The 27,591-nt window shown below is 46.7% G+C and overlaps 1 protein-coding gene across 1 annotated transcript; it reads right to left on the bottom strand.

The window, feature by feature from the left end:
- Positions 1-61: 61 nt before the first annotated feature.
- On the bottom strand, positions 62-27,591 carry ATP2C2 (ATPase secretory pathway Ca2+ transporting 2). Its single transcript, XM_021541046.3, has 27 exons — positions 27,422-27,591; positions 21,856-21,966; positions 21,085-21,201; positions 18,500-18,589; positions 17,800-17,835; positions 17,647-17,708; positions 16,399-16,507; positions 16,172-16,321; positions 15,507-15,575; positions 15,154-15,229; positions 14,867-14,933; positions 13,552-13,676; positions 11,727-11,824; positions 10,612-10,713; positions 9,686-9,775; positions 8,181-8,282; positions 7,463-7,619; positions 5,677-5,847; positions 5,310-5,407; positions 5,168-5,218; positions 3,601-3,767; positions 2,911-2,979; positions 2,714-2,830; positions 1,957-2,104; positions 1,282-1,377; positions 840-981; positions 62-174 (listed from the first exon to the last, which is right to left on the bottom strand). The coding sequence occupies exons 1-27, from the start codon at positions 27,518-27,520 to the stop codon at positions 62-64; spliced, it is 2,832 nt and encodes a 943-aa protein (XP_021396721.2). The 5' UTR covers positions 27,521-27,591.

Here is a 27,591-nt window from a genome sequence, read left to right as displayed (position 1 = left end):
CGTGGATTGGGATTCTCCAGGATCACAGCTGTGTTCCAGGTGTGCTTTAGGGCAGTGTCAGTCAGTTGTGACGTCCCTTTGTGTGCTTTGGGGGGCAGCAGCGCTTTTCACAGAGTTTGAGCAGCTCGGACACCACGAACACTGAGGAAGCCAGGCTGGTGAGGAACAGCAGGTCTGGGGGAGGAGAGAGTGCAGGTGAGCTCAGCCAGGCAGGAATCCCACCCAGGGCTTTCCTGCAGCTGGGAATTGGGCTGCTGAGCCCAGGGGTATGTGTGCCCTCCTTGTGCCATTGCCAGCTGAGAATTAGGGACATCCCTGCAGCAGGTAAGGGCCACCCACAGCTGGGATTGTCCCCTTGGAGGGTGGAAACGGGAATCTCTGCCCCCTGCTTATGACACAGCCTAATGAAGATGGAACACGGTGTGGTAGGGTGCAATTTGCTGATTTAAATTAAAATCTGTGTTCCATTTCAGTGGGGAAACTGAAGTTTTAACTCAGCTCTTTCCAAAGGGAGTGTCTGCATAACGACCTGAGAAATGTCATCATACAGAGCTGGAAAGTCTTGGCATGTCTCCATTTACTTGTATTTATGTGCAGTAAATCAAAATTCAGAATCTAAGCTGGGATAATATGAAATACTGCTACTGTTTGGGTACAGCTCTGTGTAAATACACAAAGATTGGAGCTGTTGGTTGATTTCCCCTTCCCCTTGCTCTGTTAGCTTCCCTTCTGTTGGGAGCTAACAGCAAACTGGGAACAGCATCTGCTTTCTACAGTCACTTTAAGGAAAAAAAAAACCAAACACAACAAAACAAACCATTATTTATTTTGCAACTTACCTAACACTCCTAAATTCTCTGTCTGGAAGATCTTTTGTAGTGGAGGGATGTAAATAACAGCCAGCTGTCCCAAAAATGACCCAAGCACAGAATACAAGAACATGCGGTTTCGGAAAAAGCCAATTTCAAATATCAACTTTGTCTAGAAAAGGGAAAGAGAATTTAAAAAGTAGTTTTTCCCAAACTCTGTTGGAGCTAAATGTCACCTTGTTTCTTTACATTTCATCTCCATTACCTTTTAAGTTGCATAAACACTTAGAGCTACGTAAGTGAAAGTGCAGTTGCACTTGTGATGGATAATTTTATCTGTATAAAAAGTTGATAAAAATAACACTGCTTTAAATAACATTAAAAAAAAACCCTTACTATGCAAAATGCTGGTATTTTAATGTTTATGTTTGTGATTTGAGACAAGAAATTACTGCTGACAGAGCCATCTCACCTGAGAGCGACATGTCAGGGCGTTGAAGAGGTCAAAAAACACAAAACAGGTGAAAGTCATAGTTGTTGTTCGAGGAGTTATGCCCCCTTTTGGATTCTGGAAGCACACAAAAAATCAGGAGTTAGTTTAAGCTTACAAAAATATGCCAATTCAATAGAAGAATTAAATGTTCCCTTTAATGTGCCTAGTCAAACCAAAGGGTAGTAAGACAAAGGAGTAAATCTATTTCTGTTATAGATAACATTCAGTTTTCTCTGCTAATTTTAAAGTTTATGATCTTATCAACCATGTTTTAAATTCTTAAACTGAGGTGGACTTTGAGTAAAGAACTTTCTAAATTAAATTACTGAGACTTAAAGTGCCAACAGGAATCCATTGTACTTGCTATTTTCTGCTGGGAAAATGGAAAGCTAGAGGTGAAAAGGCTCTTGAAGTATTGATGTCAAATCAAGTAGTAGGTTTCCCATTGTGGATTGGAAAGACCAAATTAGAGGTGAGAGAGGGAGGCAGGAGCAGAGCTGGGAGCTGACCCTGCTTTCTCAGCCCCTCTGCCCACACTGATCCTTCCCATGAGATAGATTCCAGAAAGTCCTTGTCACGTCCTTCAGAAACTGCCCTCACTTTGTGCTCCACACACCCTGATGGAAACAAGATCCGAGTGCAGATTTCCCTCACCTCCTTCCAGAAGACAAAGAGAGTTCCACTGATGATGATGATTGCTGACATGAAGATTTTCAGGATCAGGGATTTGCTGAGGATGGTGTCCGTGATGCAGCGGGGGGGCTGCTTGATGGTGTCCCTGTCAACAGGTTCAACCCCCAAGCTGCCTCCAAGAGAAGCAGAGGGATGTGTTAATTAATGCAGGGCATCCCAAAATGTTCATCCTGAGAAACCAGGATGGAGCTGGAGGATGCAATTCTTTGGAACATAGCGTGAATATTCTAGCAAGGTGACATAAGGCCCAAATTTGTCCAAGACACTGATACCAAAGGTCTTTTCTGCATATTGAGCTGCTAAAATAACATCATATCATCACACCATCCCAAAGTGAGAGCTGACTGTGAGACTAAGCATAATGAGGAAGCTGTAATTGTATTTAGCTGTAGTTGTAATTAGCAGTTGGATGAGGTTCCTAAGTCTTGTGATTTTGGGGCATATCCCCACTATTCCCTGCCCATTCCACCAGCAGGTGGTATTTTCATGATAACAGGCCATTCCTGGTCAAAAAATGGAATATTTAAGTGATTCCACCATAAACCAGGAAAATACAGAAAACCTCATGTAAATGTAAAGTGATTTTTGAAAGACCAGAAGGGAGCAGAAGTACAGTTTGTTGAACCACTGATGATGATTGATGAAGAATCGCAACAGTTTGTGTTCCTAGGCCAAATATTAAACCCAAGATTATTTTTCTCATTGGACCCTTCCATACCTCTGTGCTGGTGGCCCATCCATGATGATGTTGATCCATAAGATCTGCATAGCATTGAGTGGGTTGGGTAGGTTGAGCACTGTTGACAGGGTAATTAGGCTCAGAGCTGAAATACTCCTGCAAAGCACAGAACATTATTCTGCAGGGCTTCACCCTGAAGGTGCTTTTCACAGGAGCTGAAGCGAACAGGAACTTACGTGCTCAACTGGAACCGGACAAAATTTTTTATGTTGTAAAATATTCCCTTTCCCTCTTCTATTGCATTCCTGGAATGGAGAGGGAATTTTGTTAACTCAAGAGCACTCATACTGTTTTACTCCCTGTGACACTCAAAACACAAACTGTCTTTTTCAATGGAAATTCAGAGCCCAGCTCAGGAGGAGGTTGTCAATGCAGCTCTTCAATTACAATTCCTTTATCAACAAGTAGATCTGAAAACCTGGGTCACATGGGCAGGTTTTGGTTCATAAAGCAGGCCTAGGACCTATTTATATACTCACTGTACCCTGCCCACTCTCTCTGTTGTTATGAACCAACAGAGCATTGCAAATTATGTTTTTCCTCTGAGCTTCCTGGATGAGGTAGAATCACAAAGGTTGGAAAACACCTCCAGGATCACCTTCAGCTTCAAATTATCACCAAAAATGTTCTGATCTACCCAGACTCCTACGTGCTTTCAGATCCCCAGTTAGCTACAGCAATGGGGAGCCAGGGCTTTCAGGTGAAAGGTGGCTTGGAAGGAAAAGTCACCACCATGTATGCAACTAAAGACGAGTCAGAGCCACCCTGGGGCTCTCCGCTTCCATTCCCATCCCTCCTCACACAACAGGCTTGCTGCAGCAGCCAGCCAGAAAAGAGCTGAAGAGTAAGAAAATCTCCAAACCTACATGACTTTTGAGAAGTCATCATCCACGAGGATCATGTTGGCAGCCTCTTTGCTGACGTCTGTCCCTGCTCGTCCCATGGCGATCCCGATGTCGGCGGATTTCAGGGCCACGGCGTCGTTGACACCGTCCCCTGTCATTGACACCACGGCACCAGCCCTCTGCAAGGCCTGCGGGAGGGGACAGCTCTGAGACCCTCAACTGTTGGAACTCAAATTGTCCCTCAGACATTTTTGGATATTCCGGGCCCTGGTCAGAAGCATTTGAGACCCTGGCAGGCAGCTGCAAACAGCTGTGATTTTGGGTTTGAACCATGGAATGATTTACCAACCTTGCAGGGAGAACAAGAAGTCACAAAAGTTTAGATAGTATAGTAGAAGTAGTCACAAAGTAGAGGGAAGAATTTTTGAGTGCTGTACAGGGGGGTCAGAGATTTTAAGATGGATTTGGGATTTGGGCCTGCCCTGTCCTCCCTCTTCCTTCTTCCTTACCTCCATGTTCTTGGTGACGTTGGCACTCACAGATTGGTTTAGAGTAGAAAAGCACCATTTAATATAGGTAATAGGCATTGGGAAAAAACTGCAAACATGTAACATGTAATGTACCATATAAAAGATAGAAAAGCACCATTTAATATAGGTAATAGGCATTGGGAAAACTGTAACCATGTAACACGTAATGTACCATATAAAAGATAGAAAAGCAGCATTTAATATAGGTAATAGGCATTGGGGGAAACTGTACCCATGTAACACGTAATGTCCCATATAAAAGACAGCAGCAGCCCTGGGTGGGAGAGAAGAAGCAGTCGGGAGTCAGAGAGGATGTCAGGGTGTGTGTGTGCCTCTGCCTGAGCTCTGAGCAAACCACAGCAGCCCCAGAAGAAAATCTTTTAGATAATTTGCAATAAACTGCCTTGAGACCGGACAACAGAAAACTGCTGAGCCTTTCTTTGAAAGCTCGGGTTGGAGAAATTTTTCCACCACACGGAGCCACCCCTGACCTAGAGGTGAGCTCTGGCACTCAACCAGAACATGAATGAGCCATGCTGGCAATTTCAGACTCTGGACTATTTGCTTTGCTCTCTTTTTGTATTGAAAGATCACAAGGTCTGTTGGACTCTAAAGGTGAAACGGATTCGGCACCACACTGAGGACAAAACTCAGACCAAAAATTAGGAGGCTGTTTTTTCAGGGAATCTCACAATTCCAGCAGAAGTTAGAAGAGTAAAACCCTCAGAAATCATTCTCCTGATGTTGTAGTTGCTAATACCTCACTAGGGTTTTTTTGTTTGGTTTTTTTTTTTTTTTTGTATGCCCAGGCCCAGACTTGCAAGAAAAATCATAAAATCGTACAATCCTTTCCTGAGGTAGAAAAGACCCACAAGGATCATCAAGTCCAATTCCACAGCTAATACCTTCAGAGAAACAGTGCCAGTGCTCTAGCTGGGGTTTTACAATCCTTTAGTTTGATCTGATGCTGCTGGGGAAAACCAGATAATCCAGAGAACTGATGCTCCCTCCCCCTTATTTTTGTGAGGTGTACAATGAATTTCAGAGGCTCTCAGTACCTTTATTATTTTTAGTTTGTGCTTTGGACTTGTTCTGAAGAAAATGGAAACCTGAAAAACCAAAAAAAAGACAAAATATAATCTCATATTAGAATGGAAGCTATTGGAAATGGGCTTTTTTAAATGTAATCAAAGCCATTACATTTTGGACAGTGGAGGAGAGCTCTGCCTCTGCCAGTTGGTCCAGCTCCTCCCCAGACATGGCTTTCAACTTCCCATTGCAGAGACCAATATTTTGTCCTGCAAAGAAAAGAGATACTCACACTCTAAATATTAGTGGATTCTATAATCCTAACAATGCTATCTGTGTCTTTTAAGAGGCTTACACTGAGATTTTGCCATTTCTGGTGCTAAAATAGTGGAATTAATTTACTGGATTTTGGCTCAGAGTTTGTAGCAGCTCTATACTTCATTTAATGTTTATTTAAATGGAAAAGCAAAAACTCAGTGACCTTTAAAGTCTCTACCGCAATTACAAAGGTGATTATTAAGGGATAAACCTTTGGTACCTATAGCTACAGCTGTTTCCAGGGCATCTCCAGTGATCATCTTCACTGACACTCCAGACTCAAACAGGATTTGAACAGCTTCTTTCACCCCAGCCCTTGGAGGATCAATTATTCCAACCAGACCTAGAAATGTTAGTTTGCCAAGTTCTGGACCTGAAGCCAAAGCAAGTACTAGTAACAGAAGGGGAAAAAAGAGGACAAGAGTAAATTGTTAATTACGTATTTCTGTTCTTTAAAAGGAATATTTAGAGAAGATATTAAGTTGCCTGTTACCCAGCAGAAAAAGGCATTAAAACCAGATCTTTAGTTATTACAATCAGATTTTGTATGGACACAAAAATTCAGTCCACTAAGTAGTAGTTTATTGGAATGAGAGCATTTCTGTTTGACATGTTTCTCTTAAGATTTCTTTCTTCCTAATTTTAAGCTGTCTACCACGTCTTCCCTAAATGCAGCTAGATTAAATCTGGACAGTGTCATGTTAAACCAGACACTGTTAAACTACTAAGTTAAACAATAGTATTCCTGCAAAAACTTACACTTTTTATAAAACCTAAAAATGTGAAATGTAAATTCAGTTAAAGCAGTAAAACTCCCTCCATGTAAACATCCAGGCTCTGAACACTCTGTCTCTCTTCCTGCTGCACACCCCTTATCATTCAATCATTCTTAAATCACTCAAGGATATTTTGCCAGGGGTTCATGTCAGCGTTGCTTTGATGATGGAATCAAAAGCTGCAGCAGCTGCCTGAGTTAATCCCTTCCCCTCAGAGCAGTAATTTGCCATTGCCACAAGGGCAGACAATTTGGATATTGTAAATCAAGCACTGCACAGGAGCTCCTAACCACAGGACACAGAGTGGGAGAATCTGTGCATTATAACTCCACCATCCTCCAAGATCCAGCTGCCAAGGCTTTTCCTCATCTCCTTAGAGGCTGGGAATGGTGTCTGTGTCACTGTATGAAAATCTGAGGTGTTGCTCAGGGGATGTTCCTGGTGATGAAGGAGGTGACACGTGGCTAAAGCTCCTGTGGGCAGTGCACTGACAGGCAGCTGGGATCAGCAGATCGAGAGATTTGGGCCTAACAAAGGCTTGAACCGAGCTTCAAACAGAAATCTCAGCGCCCAAATCCATGTTTGGAACTCCTTCCAAAGTTGCTTTTTGTTGCTGCCTTCTCCAAAACCAAAACGTGGCAGAGCAGGGCTTAGATCAGGCCCAGCCCAAAGCTCTGCAGTGCAGCACCCAGAGCGTGTCCCAGACACCACAGCCCTCCATGGAAGAGAAACACTCACATTTCCAGTGCTTATTTCCAATTCCTTTCCAACTCACCAATTTAAACCCAGCCCAAAAAAAAAAAAAAAAAAAAAAGAAAAAAAATCAGCTAGCAGAACTAAGTAAGACACGGCCCTTGGCACTCTGACAAATGCTGGGAAGAGATCATGAAAGTGATGCTAAGAACTGAGGGCTTTAAGGTGAAATGGGAGATTTAGATTGGAATTGGGAATAAATTCTTCTCTGTAAGGGTGAGGAGGCTCTGGCAAAGGTTGTCCAGAGCAGCTGTGGCTGCCCCTGGGGAATGTCCAAGGCCAGGCTGGACATTGGAGCAACCTGGGCTAGTGGAAGGTGTCCCTGCCCGTGGCAGGGGTGGGATGAGATGAGCTTTAAAGTCCCTTCAAGCCAAACCATTCTGTGATTTTGTGAGGACTGAGCCTCTGCCTATCCTAACCATAACAGAGCAGGAAAGTTTTAGGCCAGATAAGCTGTGAGGGGCAGTAAGGACTGACCTCGAAGTCCTGAGGAGCCCATTTTCTTTTCTTCCTGCTGGTAGAGGGCTTTTTGCTGGGGTGTGAGTGACAATGAGATGCCACCACTGTTGTACAGAGTGCAGTGCTGGATAACTTCTTCAAATGCTCCTTTCATAAAGTAAATATCCTCCTGATCCTTGAAAGGAAGGAGAAAATACATGTTATCAAAAAAAAAAAAAAAAAAAAAAAAAGGAGCACATTTTAAATGAGCAAGTCTTTAGGTAGAAAAATTCTGTTTCCTCTTTTACCTGTTTCAAGAGATGTCCAGGATATATTATATTATATATTATGGATAGGATGGGATATTTTTTGCTCTGGTCATTTTTCATGTTCAGCCCTCACAGACAGCATGGTAATGAAAAGGTTGGTGAGTTTTTAAACCAGAGCATAATGTCAGTCAAAATGAGCTCCTTAACCCAGTAAGGGATAAAGGGCCAACCTTTTCTCCCAAACACCAGACCTCTCTCTCCCTGTCAGTTATCTCTGAAAAAGTTTTTGTTTTCCTGCTCGAACCACTATATGAAAAGTATTATCCCTTCCCATTCAAACTCAGTTTTACAGGTTGAGGTTTGTTCCATTTTCTCCCGACATAGTTAACTCCTGAAAACATTATTTGCTGAAGATATACAATTTCATGCCCATTGTTGAGGTACACAATCAGAAACATGAAACCAGCCCCTGCCTCTGTTTGCTTTACCTGATTTTTCAGTGTGCATTTCACAGCCATCCACTTCTGCTCAGAGCTGAATGGAATTTCCTTCTTTCTTACATAAATGTCCTTTATGTCAGCTAATTCCATCTGCAGCCAGGTGAAACAAAAAGAGCACTGTAAGGGTGGGCATTGCCAGAAGCTGGATGTATTTCCCATATCACAGGGATTGACTGTTGACTGCGTCCTTCCAGGCTGTCAGATACCACAGGGCTCAAGAGAAAATAACATGAGGAGAGCTAAATTCATATTTCAAAACATTTATTCCCTTTTGATGTGCCTGATATGGGATAAATTAAACTGGAGTTTGGAGCTTGATTCCTGATACTTTTAAAGAATTAAGGAACTGTTCTGCCTTTTTGTGAGGCTTTGGGTCAAAGGAGGATCAAGTCCATTCCCTAAACCTATGGCCAAGCAATGGGCTGAGCAGATTTCTGGGTTTCTTTTCTGGGTTATTTCCCAGCAATTCTACTGGAAAGAAGAAGGGAAATAGCAAATAATAGAATGGTCAGTTGTGGATGTGGTTTTGAATTATTTCCTGATGAATTACATTCAAAAAGCAATTCACAACAAAACCTTTCAGTCCAAATCAATACACTCCTGCTCCAGCAGAGTGTGTGGGTGCTCCAGGTGGGAGACACTGGAAGCTGCTTTTGATCACCTTTGTCCCCAGCTCCTACCAAACCAAAACATTAAAAAATAAAAATAGGAGACACACCCTCCCTGATATTCTGCTATTGCTTGGCTACTGAATTCCAGAGCAGGAGGAAGGTTTTAACTCAGCGTGTGGGGAAAGGAAATGCCATTGTTTAAAACAAAAAAAAAAAAAAATCCCAAATCCCTATTTCACTGCTAGACTTACAAGCTTTAAAAGCAGGAGGTAAGGTCAGGGGTTTTCTGGGGCATCATTCCATCAGGGACCTCCTGTGCTTCACCTGAGGGCTGAGCCCACAGCCTGGGTGGCACTGATGAGGTGACACCTTGGGGTGTTTCACAGCTCTGCCCAGCAGTGTGAATGCAACATTCATAAAAACATCTTGTTTTACATAACCATGACTAGGAAAAAGTAAAAGCCAGCAGATAACCCAAAATGAAGGTGACCCTCTGCCATGCAATCTGGCCTAGCCTGTTTCTACCAATTTTTAACTCTTCTCTTCCTCCTGGACTCTTAATTGGCACATGCAGGAAATATAAAAAAGGCTGTGCTGTCTGAGCCCAAAAGAAATGCAGTTCCCAGCCTAACTGCAGGATTTACCAAGCCAAGCAGTGATTGCTGTCAGCAGCTCAAGGAAAGTGTTGGACCATGACTAAAGCATGACTGGGAGAGGCAACACCTGTGATCTTGGGCAGAGGGGACAAGGGAGTACTTAAAACCAGTCTGGGGGATTTAAAACAATCTCACTCTGCTGCCAGACCTCACAAATCCAGCTTTTATTGATTGCTTGATTGATTGATTTGAATTGCAGGGAAATTTTAAACTCTGAGGGTCTTACCTTCATTGCCAGGGCAATGAGAGCTCCTTCTGTGGGCTGTCCTATCACACTGTTTTTCCTGATAACAGCATTATTGACTACACAGCCAGCCTGGAGAAAGGGATAGGTTTACATGAGACAGTTTTGTCATTTCTGAAGTCAAAGCTTTTTCATCTGTTTAAATAAATTGATGGAAGGTTGGGGAATGAAAGGAGCCACATCCCAAAAGTTTTGGGAAAAGGTTTCCCCTCAGCAGCATCACATGAGATCAGTTCTTGTGTCTTCTAAAGATACTTAATGCATAACATACACCATTATTTTGGTAAAATACTATGCTTTGGAGAAATTAACATCAAGAAAACATAAGATACATCCAGTGAGCTTCATAGATCATGAAAATGAAAGCTCAGTCTCTCCTACCACTGTTTCTCATGTGCAGTATGAATAAAACAGGACCCCATCTCCATTTGAGATTCAGCTCCAATTGTTTCACCACCCAAACACTCCACTTTAGCTTACAGCTGAATGTTCAAAATTTTATATAAAGCTGACATGAAACCCAGAGAACATCACAATAAATTTATAAACTGACTGTGTAGCTGGCTAATGTCTAGAAACTGTGCATATTAAAAACCTGAACAGGGTGAAAACTATTGGTTTCTCCTCTGACAGAATTGTATTTTTATCCAGAACATCATTGACTCATGAAGCTGATGGCTCTGGTCTCTCCCTGCATGCCTTATGATCACTGCTTTTCACCCCTAACTTCAGGAATTACATCACACTCAGTCTTTCCATGAGAATGTTTTCCATGGAATGTTTTAGCAAGACAGGCCCATTTTAGAATTACAAAAGTGGGAGTTTTTTTCCACACTAATTATCAAAGTTATTTGTGCAACTGAAAACTGAATGTAACTAGGATAAGCTGGTTCATTATTTATACTTACCTCCACGAGTTTCCCAATGGAGACGTTGGAAAATTCTTTAAGGATCTCCTTGGATGGCAGAAGATAAACATTTCCTTCTCCATTGTAGCCCACCCCACTGACCTGGGCGAGGGAGAGAGAGAGATGGGAAATTTCCCCTTTGCCAGGCAGGACTGGACTGCAGATGTGTGCAGGGGGCTGCACTCAAGAAAATTCTCATTTTGAAGGAGTGCAGGGGTTCTTCTTTCTCTCTCAAAGCAAGGCAGACAGTGACAATATCACATTAAAATGGCTTTTTAGGGACAAAAGGAGTCCATTTGTCCTATGGGGAACTTGTTTGCTGTTATTCCAGAGGTCTCCTGCAGCTCAGGGGAGAGATGCAGACCTCTGGCAGCAGTGTTATCTCTGGGTTTGTTCAAGCCCTGCCTTCTTGACTGTCTGTCCCTCCTCTGCCTCACATTTTGCATTTTCCCTCATTTTGCACAGAGAGGAATGAACCAAGCAGAAAATGGAGCTGCTCTTATAAGAAATATTCCTCCAGGAGATGGACCAGCAAGGCTCAGTGTCCACCTCGAGTCAGGAACAGGAGTGAGGTGACACAGATTCTAGGTTTCTTCAGGAAGTTACATTGAGTTTTATTGAAAACCTATTCTTTTATACACCATTCCAATACAGGTGGGCCTGATTGGTCATTTAATCAACACCCCTGGCTAATTAAGAAGACACTCTGGTAAACATCTTATGAGAAAACAACTGTCCAAAGCACCAGCTGCAAGATTGTTTTAATTCTTTCTCAAAACTCCCCAGAGCAATTCCTGGGAAAGTTTATCTGGCTTTCTCTCTCTGAGCAGACTGTCACATCCACAGGTCAGTGCCAGATTTCAATATTTGCAATAACTGCAGGGAACAGCAGCTTATGCCAGTGGACATCTCTGTGGCACCTGAGCCCTTCTGGACCCTCAGCCCCACCTCTGCTTGTCCCCAGGGCTGCGAAAATCCCTTCTCTGTAGGGAATGGGAGAGAAACTGCTGGGTTTGGAGCTGGCCAGCCTCCCTGGCTGGGCTCTGAGTGAACCAGAGGTAGATTCAGTGCTGCTGAATTCCACAGGAGAGGCTGGGGAAGCTGCTCAGCCCTACCTCAGCCTGGCAGCCGTCCGAGCTCAGCAGCCGCGTCACCGTCATCTCGTTGGCAGTCAGGGTGCCCGTCTTATCCGAGCAGATGACATTGCAGCAACCTGGGGCAGGGATGGCTCGAGTCAGAGCTGGTAAATGGTGCAGCCCAGCAGAGATTGAAGAGAGGGAGAACAAGGTGCACTCGTGGTGTTTAAACTGCGCCGGTGAAAGGGGGAAGTGGGTGAGGTTCCTAACAGGGAAGGGAAGGGTTTGAGGGCACACTGTGAGCATCATTTGGGTGTGAGATGGGCTGGGGGACACCTGAGGAGGGTCACATTGTCTCAGTCAGTGTTTCTGAGTTTCACTATCTCTCAACAGAACAGCTGCTCTAATCCAAAAAGACCCAATTCCCACCCTGCCAATTAAGCCTTGCTTCTCTAAATCAGGAAGAGCAGCCCTTCCCTGCCTCACCAAGGGACTGTGAGGGGAGGTAGGGTAAAGACTGTCACAAAAAATACTCAGAGAGCATATGTTAGAGCATAAACTGCCCCTTTGCTCTGCTTTGTGCCAATCCTGATCCAGCAAAGCACATTTTTCCAGAGCCCATTTACAAAATACCACAAAAGGGTCAATTAGCAGAGGAACCACTTTCCAGATAGTTTCTGCTCCCAAGAAGGGAGGAAATTAATACAAAACAAGCATCAGGCTCCAGCTCCCTTCTGAGTGTGAATATCTTTCCTGGCTCTGGAGGTGATCACAGTGCTCAGGCACAGACCCCATGAGCACAATGACCTCCAGGTAAAAGCCTGGGGAGAAAATAAAGCAGATTGGGCTGCAATTAAATGAATCACACTTTTGAAGGATTAGCAGACAGCAAAGCTGTGACCTCCAATACCTCATTTTCAGTGACTGATAATTAAAGAAGAGGGATTGTTTTTCTCCTTTTCAGAAGTTTCACAGGCAGTTTTGGCTGTGCCCCGCAGTTCCGCCTCCGTGGGCGCAGCCCTAGCAGAGCAAATTCCCTCAGGAGGGAAAAGCTGTTTCAGATGTCCTGGGTCAGGGCAGAGACAATAAAATCAGGGTGATAAGATTCCTTAACTGCAGAACAAACAAGGGCAGCTCAAACAATAGCAGTGTTTCCTAAGAGAACAGGTTTTTGCTGCAGCAGATTTTGGGAGCTGCATGGAGCAGCCTTGGTGTTTGTTGTGCCTTTAATGAGTGGTGCTAAGGAGACACCGTGTCTCCTCCTTCATATCCCTGCCACCCTGGCCCAGGGCAGAGCAGCAAAGCCTGGGGTGAAGCCACCTGGGAGTGAGGGACAAATTAAAGATAAGGGGAGGAGGAAGAACAATTCCATCCCGGTGTGTTGTGCCCTGCAGCTGTGAGGATGCGCTGAACACCTTCTCAAGGTCCTCTCTGTCCCTCTCTCCATGACTTTTTGGATATCAAGGAGAAGGCCATCCAGCCTGCAGAAGGAAAAATGGCTTTGTTTCTGCTGTCAGGAAGGGGCTGGGGAGGTTTTTTTAGCCAGACACTGGAGAAGTGGATGGGTGGATCTGCAGGAGGATCCCACAGCACAGAGAGCAAAGAGAAACCAAGATATTAACCCAATGTGTTTCTGTGTTGCACCATTCCAAGCATGTGCCTGCGTTCATACCACCAAACTAAGGCAGAAGGGTGAGAAACACAGGGCAGAAAATATATTTAATTCTGAGTGGGGTGCTCTGTCCCACTAAGCCTATTCCAAATGTATTTTTTCTGGACCACACCAATGCTCCCGAGGCCAGCCCGTGGCTGTCCAGCTCAGATTTTGGAGCCTGGCAGGTGACCAAGCCCCCTGCAGCCTTACCTAAGGTTTCTACAATGGGCAGCTTCTTCACAATCACCTTTCTCTTGGCCATGCGCAGCACTCCCAGCACCAGGGTGACGGTGACCACGATGGGCAGGCCCTCGGGGATGGCAGCCACGGCCAGGCTGGGGACAGCAGAGACACAACAGCCTCAACACGGGGCCCAGACCACAACTCCTGACCCAAAGGTGCCAAAGGGACATTCCCAGGGCTGGGTTTTCCTAAGGGGAAAACCACTGGGACTCCTGGCACGCTGGAAATACAAAAGCAGGATTTTTATCCAGCCCTTTGACCTCTTCCTGGATGATTTCGACAGAGCAGTTATTTTTATTCTTTACATTGGCAAAGAGCAGTAATTTCTGGCTAAGCAGGGATGCAGAGGCTGGATTTAATTTCATTTATTTAACTTTCTGAGGATGGGAGTTGAATATTCCTTGGCATCAGGGCTCACACATTAGCCACTGGCTCCTGGCCACGTGCAGCCCCTCGCCTCCTCTCTTACCCCACAATGTGGGGGACAGAACCAGCTCCTCAAATGTCCCCACCATCAAAACCTGCAACACCTGATATGCAGGAAAAATCCATCCCCAGTCTGTATATTGGGCATTAGATATTCCTTAGGAAACTCTCAATGCTTCTAGGTATGTGCGAAATGTAACCCAGGAGACCTTACAAAACCATAATCTGCCCTCCAAAACTCAGAATGAACCACTTTCCTTTGCCAGCACATCCCCTGGGGGACAGGAGGGTGGCACTGACTCAGTTTGGCTTCTCTGTTGTCTCTTCACCTGGGATTTTGTTTTTCTTTCCATAGAACACTTTTTTATTTTTTAAGAATTGATTTTAGAACCATGACAACACCATGTTATCAGGTTTTATGGGCACTGCTGAAAACCACATTTTTTATTGTGTTTGATTAAGAAGCTATGCATGCTTCTTTATGCTGTATGAGGTATGCATTCCTTTCTTTAGATGTAAATCCAGTAGGAACAGCAAAGAGTAATATTTGCTGTTTGTACACTCCCACTAAATTCACAGCACAGATAGAAAAGGGCATTCACAGCAGGATGAGGCAGAGATGCCAGTGAAGATTTTCAGGATACCAGTTTATAAAATTAAACAAACCCTCAAGCTTGGTTTTGTATTTCTGCACTCTGTTTAAACCTCACGTTAATTTTTCCAGTGCATGAGAAATACGTAATTTATGAAAGGTTTAACTCAAGTTGTCTTATGTGAAAGGTCCATTGGTTCGAACAGGGAATTCCTTGGGATATTTCATTAGAAATCAAAGGGAAAGGGGCTCTCCAGTCCTCACCTGACTCCAATGGTGAACATGCTGAGGAGACGCTTCCCTTGCAGCCAGCCAATGAGCATTATCAAACCTTGGGGGGTAGGAAAGGATATGATTAAAAAAAGAATATCAAAAATCTTTAATCTGTTTTAGCTGATGTTGCAGAACTAAAAAGGCAATGAAGCACCCTGAATCTCTCCTTCAGTGTCTCTGCTGGAACCCCCAAAGTCCAGGTAACCCAGACCCAGCAGTGCTTTTGGAAGAGCAGCTCTGGAGCACAGAGGGGTCCCACAGCCCTGCATCCCACTCACCAATTATCCCAAAGGAGAACAGGGTGAGCTGCTTCCCCAGCCTGTCCATGCTCTTCTGCAGAGGTGTCTTGGGAGTCTGGAAAAATCAGAGATGACTGGTTTTCCTTTGGTTGTTGTGTGGGATGAGGAGGTGATGGTCAGCCCAGAAGAAGTGTCCCACACAGTCCTGGTTGGCAATCCCTGGTCCCTTGTGCTTTTCCCACCCTCCAACAGGCAGAGCCTCTCCTGTGCTTTTCTGTCACTTGTTCTGGCAAAAGCAGAACTGAACCCAGTGCATTGCCTCCTGGGACTGCTCCTGCTCACAAACTTTCACCCAGGACACCCAAAATTTCCCCAGACAGGGACTGTGTTACCTCCTCAGCCTGCATCATCTTGAACACCTCGCCAAACTGGGAATTTTCACCTGTGCCAATAACCACGCCCTGAAAAAGGGAAAAAGGAGAGGTAGAGGTGGAAAAGCCTAGAGAATCCCAGACTGGTTTGGGTTGGAAGGGACCTGAAGCCTCTTGTTCCACCCTGCCATGGGCAAGGACAGCTTCCACTGTCCCAGGTTGCTCCAAGCCCTGTCCAACCTGGCCTTGGGCATTTCCAGGGACCCAGAGGCTGCCACAGCTTCTCTGTGTGCCTCACCACCTGCACAGGGAGGAATTAATTCCCAATATCCAGCCTAACCTCTGTCATTCACCTTTTCCTGTCACTTGTCATGGTTTGACACTGGCACCATGCCAGCACCCCCATGAAAATGCAGCCCCTCAATTGAATGCTGTGAAACGTGATCAGGAAAAAGAGCAGAGCAGGCCCAAGCTTAATAACAAGGGAAAAAACTTTATTAAGCTACTACTACCATACTACTATAAAAGAAAAAGAAAAAGAAAAGCACACACAAAATCCAAATTAAAACCTTCCAAAACATTCCTCCTCCCCCACCAGTTCCAGAAAACCACAGTGAGACACAATGCCCACACCAAAAGAATCTGCAATGAACGCCCTGGAAAAGATCAGTGATGTCAGAACTCACTTTGCCCTTCCCGTATCGCACCAGGGTCCCCATGAAAACCACATTGCTCAGCGTGGTGATGTCCCCAGCTTCCAGCAGGACACCCTCAGTCTTGTTGCAAGGCTCAGCTTCTCCAGTGAAACTGGATTCATCCACCAGCAGATCTGTAACCTAATTAACAAGCTGCATTTCTGGCACTGTTTAAGACAAGGACTTTCCCAGCCAGGCTCATTTCCAGCTGTATTTACCTCGATGAGCCTGAGGTCTGCAGGAACCCTGTCACCCACAGACAGGTAGATGATATCTCCAGGCACCAGCTCTCGTGCTAGAAGGTGCTGCAGTTTTCCTTCCCTTAGGCTACACGAGGCAAACGGAGAAAAAAGAAAGGGAACCAGGCTCTGAGGGTTTTATTCGTTCTGCAAGATTGGGAATGTGGCTGGCAACAAAGCAAGAAGCCTTGCCCCAGAGAGCTTCCAATGTAAATAAGAACAGAAAATATTCATAACAATGAGCAGAGGATTATGTTCAGCTTGGGCTCGGTTTTAATTTGTAAATAGATGGGCAGGTTATGGATGATTTACATTTCAGAAGTGACTTAAACATTATTTATACAGTAGAGGAGCAATAAGAAGTTGTGCTTTCATGCTTTAAATAATGAATTGCAGATTCTTGAACCTAAAAAGAGGCTTTTTAAAGCTAGAATTACCCCTGACATTCCACTGTTGCATTCAAAGTGGAGCCTTCCAGGCAGCTGGATGCTTCTGGTGTCATATCATAAATAAATAAAGAACCAACAGTGGGGTTTGTAAGCTCCAGGGTGAACTTTGGACCAGAAGAAAACCCCACACCTCTTTGGCAGGGCAAGGCTTCCCTGAGCCTCACAACTTATCTGCTGGCCATGACAAAAGTGATTTGCAAAGACATCAATAGGAAAAATGTTTCCTGTCATTTCCAGCACTGATAACAAACATCAAAGCCGTGGGGAAAGCGGTGCCTGATCCACCCTGCAGCTGCCCCATGGGCTGTGACCTGGCTGTGCCTGTGCCCAACACGTGTGTGCACACCAGGTGGGACAGGACCCCCACCCCTCCTGCACCTGCTCTCTGTGCCCAGCTCTTGTGGGCAAAAACTACCCTAAAGCAAAAAAAATAAATACACAGGTGAGGTTCTTCCTGCCTGGGGAGACAGTGACATGCAGGATGCTGCAGGGATGTGGAGCAGGGTTTTTCTGGGACCTCCTGTCTCTTAGCATTTATTCAATTCCACAGGGTGCCTACTCCTTATTTCTAATTTTTTCCTTATAGTTATACAAAAATTCTAATAACTTCTGACCAATGCCAATTATTTCATCCCATTTCCCTATGACATGGAGCTGCACCTATTCATGGTGCCTCCAGAGACCAGGCTCTCACTGTGTGCACAAGAACATGGAACGATTCTCTTCTCCTGTTGGTGCTGCCCTGTCAGCCCCAGCCCCTGCTGCAGCCACGTCTCACCAGTTGCACTCGGGGGGCACCAGCTTGTTGAGCTCTTCCAGAGACTTTTCCGAGCGATATTCCTTTCAAAGGAGAAGGGAGGAGAAAGCTGAGTTACAGGGAGGGCTCTGTCCTGCTGGCCATGGCCACGGAGCAGAGCTCTGCACAACCCACCTGGATGAAGGCCACGGTGACCACGATGAGCACGGCCTGGGAACAGAGGGGTGTGACAGGTGAGGGCACAGAGACGGGGTGGGGACAGGACAGGGGCCACCACCGTGGGGACAAAGGACAGGCGACACCCACCATGAGGGATAAAGGACAGGCGACACCTTGCCATGGTGTTGGGGGGACAGGTGACACCCACCATGGGGATGAAGGACAGGGGCCACCATCACGGGGACAAAGGACAGCTGTCACCTAGGTGATGGGCCACCACTATGGGGATAAAGGACAGGTGACACCCACCGTGGAGGTAGGGGACAGGGGCCACCCACCATGGTGATACAGGGGAGGTGACACCCACTGTGGAGGTAGGGGACAGGGGCCACCCACCATGGTGATATAGGGGAAGTGACACCCACCGTGGGGATGGGGGACAGATGTCACATAGCAGGGTGATGCAGGACAGGTGACACCTTCCATGGTGATTGGGGACAGGTGATATATCCCATGGTGATGGGGGACGGGTGACACGTACCATGGTGATGGGGGACACATGACACCTTCCATGGTGATGGGGGACAGGTGACACCTTCCATGGTGATAGAGGACAGATGACACTTTCCATGGTGATGGGGGACAGGTGACACCTTCCATGGTGGTGGGGGACAGGTGACACCTTCGATGGTGGTGGGGGACAGGTGACACGTACCATGGTGATGCTGGCGGCATCCTCGTACTCCTTGGTGATGACACTCACTAGAGCTGAGGCCAGCAGCAGGAGGATGAGGGGGTTTTTGAACTGAGAACACAAGGGAAACATGGAATTGAAGCTGAGCTGGCTGCAGACCCAGCAGGAAGGGAAGGGTCCCAGCACGAAGGGAAGGGTCCCAGCACGAAGGGTCCCAGCAGGAAGGGTCCCAGCAGGAAGGGAAGGGTCCCAGCAGGAAGGGAAGGGTCCCAGCACGAAGGGTCCCAGCACGAAGGGTCCCTGGGTGATTTTGCTGCAGGACCCTCCTTGCATCGTGGTCAGGTTCTGCAGTTCCTGCCCCACAGAGAATGGGTGGCCTTGGGGAGCAGCAGGATGAAATCTGCTGCAGTCTCAAGCTGCATCAAGGGAAATATATGTGGTATATTAGGAAAAAGTTTTTCATGGAAAGAGTGATAAAATTCTGGAATGGCTTCCCAGGGCGGTGGTGCAGTCCCCATCCCTGGATGGGTTTAAACAAGCCTGGATGTGGCACTGGGTGCCAGGGTTTAGTTCAGGTGTTGGGGCCGAGTTGGACTTGATGATCTTGAAGGCTGCTTCTGACCTTGTGATTCTGTGAAGTTCACACCAAACCCCATGAATCCCCCCACTTTTCTCCTTTTTGCTCCCCTTTGCAGACACAGAGCTGATTCTAAAAGCTTCTTAGATGCACAATAAGGACAAACAAAACCTTTACTGTCTTTTTAGAATCTGAAACCAAAAATCCTCTATCTTCTCTTTTTCATTTTTTCTTTAATTAATCTGCTCAAATCTCCACTGGACTGAGAGCTGTGGGAGTCAGGTGCTCAGTTGTTTCACCTTTAAACAGAGATTTTTGAGGCCCTTTTTTCTACCTGAGAAAATTACAGCTCTGTTTAACTGATGTGGGAATTGATGGAAAGGAATTAAATGGATAAAGATAAATCTGCCTGCTTTGTGCAACAGATTGTGTGGTGATGCTCAGCAGGAAAGCCAGGGTTTAACTTTATTCCTGGCTGGATCCAAAGGTGAAAGTCCCTCCCTTTCTCTTTAGAAAACCGAGGCAAAGGGGATGATTACAAAAATAGCAGCTGGAAAAAGCCACAGCAAGGGGCTGCTGAGGGCTGATGCTCAATGCAGGGTGTGAATGGTGCAGGAGCAGAGGCACCAAGAGATTGAGAAGGATCAGAGATGTACCAACAAATCCCTTTGGTGTCCCTGTAGGAGAAACTGGCTCTTAAAGCTGAGCAAAAAAACCCCACCATCTCACTTTTTATCAGGAATAAGAGAATCCTTGGAGAGATTTAGTGATCCTTACCAAAATCTTAAAGAATGTCAATCATACAAAAAAGGGATAAACCGTGAAATAAAAATGAAGTCTTTCAAAGCAGCTCAAATCCTTGTGATTCAACTAAGGAAGATTGGTCAAATCACTGGTTGGAAATGAAAAATAGAAACAAACAAAAAAAGGCTCTTCTTGTCTGATTAAAAGCTCTCAAAGAGAGGTGAAAAACATATTAAATACTGATGAGAAACAGTTAATAAAAGCAAAACTCAAGGATAACTCAGCTGGGGAAAGAGAAGATAACAAATATCACTTTCTGCCTGGCTTTTGGGGGCAGTTGGTGTGAAATTGTGGATGTCAACAGCACGTGGCACCATTGCTGAATGTACCTGTCACTGGTGTGTCACTGACAGAGACCCTGATGCCTCAGGTTTTAGACTTTATATTTTTCACATTCTGTGCTGCTTTAGTGTGTGGGTCTGAGCGTCACATGAGGGGATGCTGAGCTCTGTGCACAGAGCAGGGAGACAAAACAATTCCTGCTCCAGCTGGGCACCAAGGACAAATGATCCAAACCTCAGCCCAGGAGCACAAACAGCGTGGGCTGGAGAGAGAAAAACAAGCAGGATGGGACTGCCTGGGCTGGAGCTGGAATGGGACAATGAACTCCAAGATGCAAATGGAGCAGAATTTATAAAAGTGAGAAACCCCATGACCAATCATCCTTTTTTTTTTTTTTTTTTTTGAGGCCATTTTGGGTTGTGCTGTCCAAGGTGGATCCATGGAGGCATTCTAATAAACCCCTACTTTATTCTTTATCTCCATCTAGTCTCTGTTCTAGGCCAGCCTTCACCAGGCACCAACCCTAAAACTCCCCCTGAGCTCCAGAGCTGCCCCTTTTCTGGCGGGACAGCCAAAATCAGAGCATCCTCCAGCCACCACTGGCTCTCCTCAAACCTTTCACGAATTTCTCACTTGCCTCAAAGGGAATAAACATGCTCCAGCAATCAGGCCCCTGATCTACAGCGTTTGTGCAAAATAAAAAGGTTCATTTCTGTTTGCAGATGTTATCTGCACCCTGGGTGAGCTGCAGAGGAGCCTCACAGTGGTTTTTTTCCCAGGAGAAGGAGCAGTTCTGTGCCCAGGGCACAGCTTGTTCCAAGGCTCAGCCTCTGGAAGTTGAAACCCTGAATATTTCAATGCAGGCACACGCTCAGAGCAAGCCAGCCAGGCTTTGTTTCTGCCAAGAAATGAGGATCTGTGCAGAAAATCAGAAAATCCTTACCTGGTCCAGATATTTCTTCCATATTGGCTCCGTGTTCTCTACTGAGAATTCATTCCAGCCGTGTTTTGACCGGCGCTGGAGCACGGAAATCTCAGAGAGTCCAGTCTGTAAGTCAACCTAGAGGGGAAAAAAACCCCAAACCCAACCCAAACATTTCCTAGTATAGCTACAGAAAACTTCTTATGTCAAATTTATATTAAAAACCCATTAGCAGACTAGGCAAGATCTTCATGGCTCAGTCCCACATGAAAAAAAATGAAGCTGTCTGTTATTTTTCTGCTTAAATATGTATTTTTGTTAAACTATAAACCACAGTTTTTTATAGTGTGTTTTACTGTGCTTTGTTAAACACAGAAGCTCATAAAGTAAGCACAAGTTAATTAAAAAAAAAAGGACATTTCTAAAAGGGAGAAATTATATTATAGATGACAAATTAGAAATGTAAAATAGTAAAATAAAGAAGGAATTTCTGTTTGCACTGTGTATTTAAAGAGAAAATAAAAATAAATATGCCCTGACAAAACTCAAAGGGAACAAAATGAGAAGGGATAAATCCTTTTCTGCCTGGATTTAGAAAAATACTGAGGTCAGAACCCAAAATACAACCAAGCACTAAAGTTTTCCCTGATGGTGGGCACCCTCAGAGGATTCACCCCACAAAAAGACAGAGGAATTGGGCACCCCAGGAGTCTGCAAGTCACTTAGAGGCTGATTTTGCAGCTCAGGCCCTTCCCACAGGCAGATCCCACATTCCCAAGGGCAAATCCTTACGTTCAGAGCTCTGGCCAAGTCCTCCTTGTGGCATTTGCAGGCATCCTTGGGGGGCAGGACTGCCACCTCCTTCTCCTGCTGGATGATTTTCAGCTCACACTCCTCCTGGGGCTGAGGGAACACAGCAAAGCAAGTGTTGGGTGAGAATAGTGAGAATTAAAGCTTTCCAGCACCTCCTTGCTTCTTCCCTTCATCTTCATCCCCCTCCCTCCCCTTGCCCGTATTTAATACGTCTTTCACCTCTCTTTGAGAGCTTTTAACCAGACAAGAAAAGCCTTTTGTTTGTTTGTTTTTATTTTTCTTTTCCAACCAGTGGTTTGACCGATCTTCCTTAGCTGAATCACAAGGGCTCCTTCAGTCACTGCACCACGTCCAGAATCTCAGTGCTTTAATACCAGCTCTAATTAACCCTGACCACAGCCTTAAAGGCAGGGGCAGGTTCTCACTGGGGGAGAGGCTGTGAGGAGCTGGGGAACCACAAAGAGAAGCTCTTGGTGTTGATTAGGAAAGGTTTGTGCTGATCAGGAAAGGTTTGTGCTGGTTGAGGTGTCCTGCCCCAGAGGAGCTCTGTCCCCTGCCAGTGTCTCACAGCCCAGACTCGATGCTCAGAGCAAGGAAAACACCTTTCCCCTTCTAAAAATATAACAAATGAAGTGAAAAAGTGAGCTGGAAATGTGAAGTGAGAAGCAAAATTTCCTCTCCTGTGTCCAGGGTTGTTTTGCTCCACCACAGACTCTGCAGATGCCTCCAAGCAGGGTAAAACCTTCCTGCCCCATCCAGGCAGCCCAAACCCTCAGCATCCCAACCTCTCCTTTCAATTCCCTCCATTCCCTTCTCTCAAATGCACTTCCCAGAGCAGCAGCATCCCCAAAATCTCTGCCAGGCCCATGATGGAGGCACTGTGATCAGGCTAAGTACAGAGAGGGAGAAATCTCCCCCTTCCCAAGGGACAGGAGCTCCATTCCCTTTTCCCTACATCCACCAAGCACAGGAGTGTGTGCTCATTAACAAAAGAAGCCCCAGAGAGCGTGGCAGGCATTTGGCAGCAGCTCCCAGCACCCTGGAATATTTGCTGTGGGATGCACTCATCCTCCTGCAGGGTTATTTGAGAACTTGGCCCTCCCTTGAATATTCAGGAACTTTCTAGGAACATCCAGAGCCCGAGATAAATGCAGAAAATCATCAATGCAGAAAATCATAAATGCAGAAAATTATTAATGCAGAAAATCACAAATGCAGAAAATCACAAATGCAGAAAATGTCCTTGGCTCTTCTCCCGTGGAGTTGGTTTCAGCCTTGGTGTTTCTGGAGAGCTCGGAGCATCTCTTAGCCCTGCTCCTGGACCAGGTTTTAGCCATATCCATCTGTTGCAGCCCCTTTTTATGGCCATTTTCTCAGCTGCCAACACGAGGGATGCCAGCACCCCCCTGCTCCCAGTGGAGCAGCTCCCTGGGACCCCTTGGTTTGGGCAGGGCTCACTTAGAAACCTTTTTGTCCCAAGAACAGCCTGCCTTTCCAAACCCCCAGCACCTTGCCCAAGATCTCCATGGATTTTCCAGCTCCCACATTTCCCTCAAACTGCTGATCCCGTTCTGCCCAAAGAAGCTGCAGCACTGCTCCCATTTTTGAGCCATCCTAGCACTGGACATCACCCTTATTTCCACATCTCCTTAACAGACCTCTTGAGAAGGGACAAAAATACCCCTTCCATGTTTGAAACTCATGATTTATATCCCTGCTTGGGTGTCCTGGTTGGACAAATCCATCAGGTCCCTGTAACTTTGTTGACATCCAGACACTGAAACCCCAGGAGCTACTTCTGAAGATGGAAGGGTTTGGTGGGAAGAAAACACAAGGCGGCCATGGATAGACACATCCTGGAATTCACAGATTAATGTGGCCTCTCCAGGCTCCTCTGTGCTGCAGGTGACACAGGTATCAAGGTACAGCTCTGCCCTGGAGGGGTTTAAATTTTAATGAAAGCAGCTGGAAGGCAGGGAGACCTGGACATGCAGATAACATGCCTGCAGTCCCCAAGGGAAGCAGGGCCCGGCTCTATCAGCAATATTTACCTTCAGAAAGGTGTGGAGGAAATGAATGAAGGCCCTGGATGTGTCTGAGCCCTCTGTGGCTCCTCCAGAAACGCTGGCAGCTCCCTGCTCCTGGCAGCCAGGGCTGCTGTGACAGGAACAGCTGTATTGGGGTGAGCTCACGTGCACTGCTGAGCCTACACCTGAAAGGGCTTTTCCCTCATGAGCATGGCACAGCTTTTCCCACCAGAACAGCCCCTGGAATGGCTGTTCTCCCATCTCCCTCCTCCTCTGCACGTGCTGCCTCTGCAGAGCCCCTGTGCCCCAGTCCCATCCCAGCCCGTGGATGTGGGGCAGCAGGCAGTGTCCTGTGCAAATCCCTGCTCAAACAAACCTCTCCTGGAGCATTGCTGGCTTTTGCATTTACCCTGCAAAGCAGATGTGGGTTACCCCCAGTATCCATTTCCACTTACAACCTTTATCCTTTTGGCACAGGAGCACAGGCTCCACGCAGCAGGACAGGAAGAAATAACAACAGGGGAATGATCAGTTTATCTATTGTTTTGTGAGATCAGGAGATATTGGAGGCTGTAAAGAGCAGCTGGTGTGGCTGGGAGCCACCTTGGAGGTACCTGAGCATCCCTCATCCCAAAACAATCCATCAATTGTGCCACTGAGCAGCCCGTGTGGAAGAAAGAGAGCACGGGGATTTCTGCAGAGCACACAGCCCTTTTTGTGTACCCTGGCAAACAGCCCAAAATATCAGTTCTCGGGATTTTCCCCCACCTCTGCCTCTGCATATTCTTTTCCCTGCCTTGGGTTACATTGGACCAGTTAATGGACTGCAATCCAGAGTGGGCTGGATTAGTCTACATGAAGCCCTTCCAAATATTAAACTTTATCCCTGCCAAAAATCCAATAAATCAATCAAACCATTCTCTCCAAAGCCTTTTATGTTTCTTTTTTTTGGGTAGACATGGCAGGCAAAAAAGACCCATCTTCCAAGGGTGCAGGCAGAATGCAGAATCCAGCCTAGAGCAACCCTCAGATGAGGAGCTGCCTTGCTGGGCTTCCCTCTCCAAGCTCCCAGTCCTTTCCCACCACCACCACCACCACCACCACCACCATGATTTCTGCACCTCCCACACAATTTCCCACTCCTCTGTTGTACATCTGTCAACAGAATTCCGATATTTCTTACGTGAAGCAAAGATCTGGTGCCCCTGCTCGCAGACACAAACCTCAAAATTGTGCCTTTGATTGTTCAAGAGGCCCCAGGTTTTCCAGTAAAGCTGATTTAAAGCTCCCAGCTGCAGCCCCTTGAGATGCCTGCCCTGGGCTGTGCCCCTGGTACATGGGCAGAGGGAAAGGAGGATGTAAAGAAGCAGTGCCAAGGATTTTCTCCCACTTTCACACACACTGGGATACTCAGAAGAGAAATCTTTGACTGTTCCTCAAATCTCTGCAGCAAACACACAATTCTCATACACTGTAAATCAGAATTCCCCTGGTTCTGAATGGGGCACTGCAGGAAGGGAGTTAAACCATGCACAGCAGAGCCTGAACACAGGCTGGGTGTGTGCCAGGGCAGCACCGGGGCTTTCCTTCACAGGAGACACTTGTGAAGGCATTTCCTCACAATCACTTGGGCATTTATCCTGCCTGGAGTCCCATCACATCACCTGGAATCACACCTTGATGGCCCAGCACAGTGCTTTGACTAAAATATTTATAAGATTGAAAGTGCTCCACAACTGTTTGCAAGTAAAGAAGCAAAATGCCATCGAGTAGGGAAAAAATGAGCCATTTACCAGCCTAAATCATACTCTGGGAATATGTTCTTGATTTACCAAGTTCTTATTTTTATTTTACACTGCTGTCTGCCTCCTAGCCCGTGCCAAAGCTCTCCTCACCTCCCTCTCCTGTTACACACAGGCCACTCTCTGCAAGGACCAGAGCTAAAATTCAAGAGGGGTTTAGCTTTGGAAGCAAATACATGTCACTATTTATTTTGGCACAGCACAAATGTGCAGCCTAAGAACAAGCCAGCCTAATTGCCAGTGGCCTCCTGCCTACGTGCAACCAGAAATCTCAGCTTCCCACCCAGCCAGGCCACAGGGACTTTCTGTAACCTCACCAAGATCTTCTTCTCCTGGGGTTTTGAGCTCTGGGTGAGCAGTGCAGAGCAGCATCACCCGATGCACTACACAGGGTGAGAGTTCAGTGTCTCATTTCTCTCCCTGTGACACTGACCCACCCCACACTGGACAGACCAGACTCAAAAAGGGGATTAGCTGAAATGATATCTGGTAAAGGCCTCAGTCACTCAGGAAAAGCTCATGAATCTCTCCAATTGTGTGGATGGAGCTTGTTGGGAGTGGAAGTAAGGGTTAACCCCACATGCTGAAGGAATTAGACAAATGGGGTTCACGTGGCAGAGCACCCAACCCATCTGCCATGTGGCATTAAAAGTGGGGCTTGAGCCATGGGAACCTTGTGCCGAGCAAATAAGCAGATAATCCCAGCCTGGAGGATTTTGTGGTGAAAACCCAAGGAGAACAGCAAATATGTCACCCAAACCACCACTGGCCACTCCATCTGCACCGAGGACAGGGAGGGGACATTGGTGCAGCATTTTTCAGGAAAGGAGAGCAGTATTTCCAAGTGGACCCTGCAGCTCTGAGCCAAAACTCTCCTTGGCCACTGGCTACCAGCCCTGAGTGCAGGAACAGCACTGAGGGGTGCAGGAATAGCCCAGGGGTCAGAGCCCAAGGTCAGAGACTGAGGGTCAGAGCCCAAGGGTCAGAGCCTGAGGTTAACAGCCCCAGGGTCACAGCCTGAGGGTCACAAACCCCAGGGTCACAGTCCCAGGGTCACAGCCCCAGGGTCACAAACCCCAGGGTCACAAATCCCAGGGTCACAGCCCCAGGGTCACAAACCCCAGGGTCACAAAACCCAGGGTCACAGCCCCAGGGTCACAAACCCCAGGGTCACAAAACCCAGGGTCACAGCCCCAGGGTCACAAACCCCAGGGTCACAAAACCCAGGGTCACAGCCCCAGGGTCACAAACCCCAGGGTCACAAAACCCAGGGTAACAGCCTGAGGGTCACAAATCCCAGGGTCACAGCCCCAGGGTCACAGCCCCTCTGCCAGTGGCCAGCTCTGGTGGCAGGGGTGCCCTGGGGACAGGGGAGCCCTGCTCTCCATTTCCCCTGTTGTTCCCACACTCCAGAGAGCTCCCACAGCACTCCAGGGCTCTCCCACACTCTTCCTCAGTTCAGAAGCTCCCCAGAGCAGGCAGCAAAGCTCCTGGGCAGGATTCGGGCCTCAGCTCTTGGATCCCTGCGTAGAAACAAGGCTCCCCATGACTGCAGACCCTGGTAAGCAGCACCCACCTCATCCCCGCGCTGCCGGGGGCTCGCACGGAGCGGGGCCAGCGCAGCGATCTCGAGTTACGGGCGGGACAGAGCAGGAGAAGCGCACCGAGCCAACCCCAACCACACCAGCTATTGCAGCAGGTCCAGGCAATCCTCACCTCCTCTTCCGGCTCGCCGCTTCCCAGGGGCTGATATTTCTGCACGAAGCGGAGGAGCGACCTTTTCTGGAAGAATTTGGTGATGCTCCCTTCGCCCATCTTCGCCGCGCCGCGCTGCGGAGAGCCCCGGGGCCGGGAGCTTGGGACCACCGGGGCGAGCAGCTTGGAAA

The sequence above is a fragment of the Lonchura striata genome, chromosome 13 (genome assembly GCF_046129695.1).
Source record: "Lonchura striata isolate bLonStr1 chromosome 13, bLonStr1.mat, whole genome shotgun sequence".
NCBI lineage: Eukaryota > Metazoa > Chordata > Aves > Passeriformes > Estrildidae > Lonchura > Lonchura striata.
Note: the sequence above shows the minus strand (reverse complement) of the source record. Positions and strands in the feature narration are given on the sequence as shown.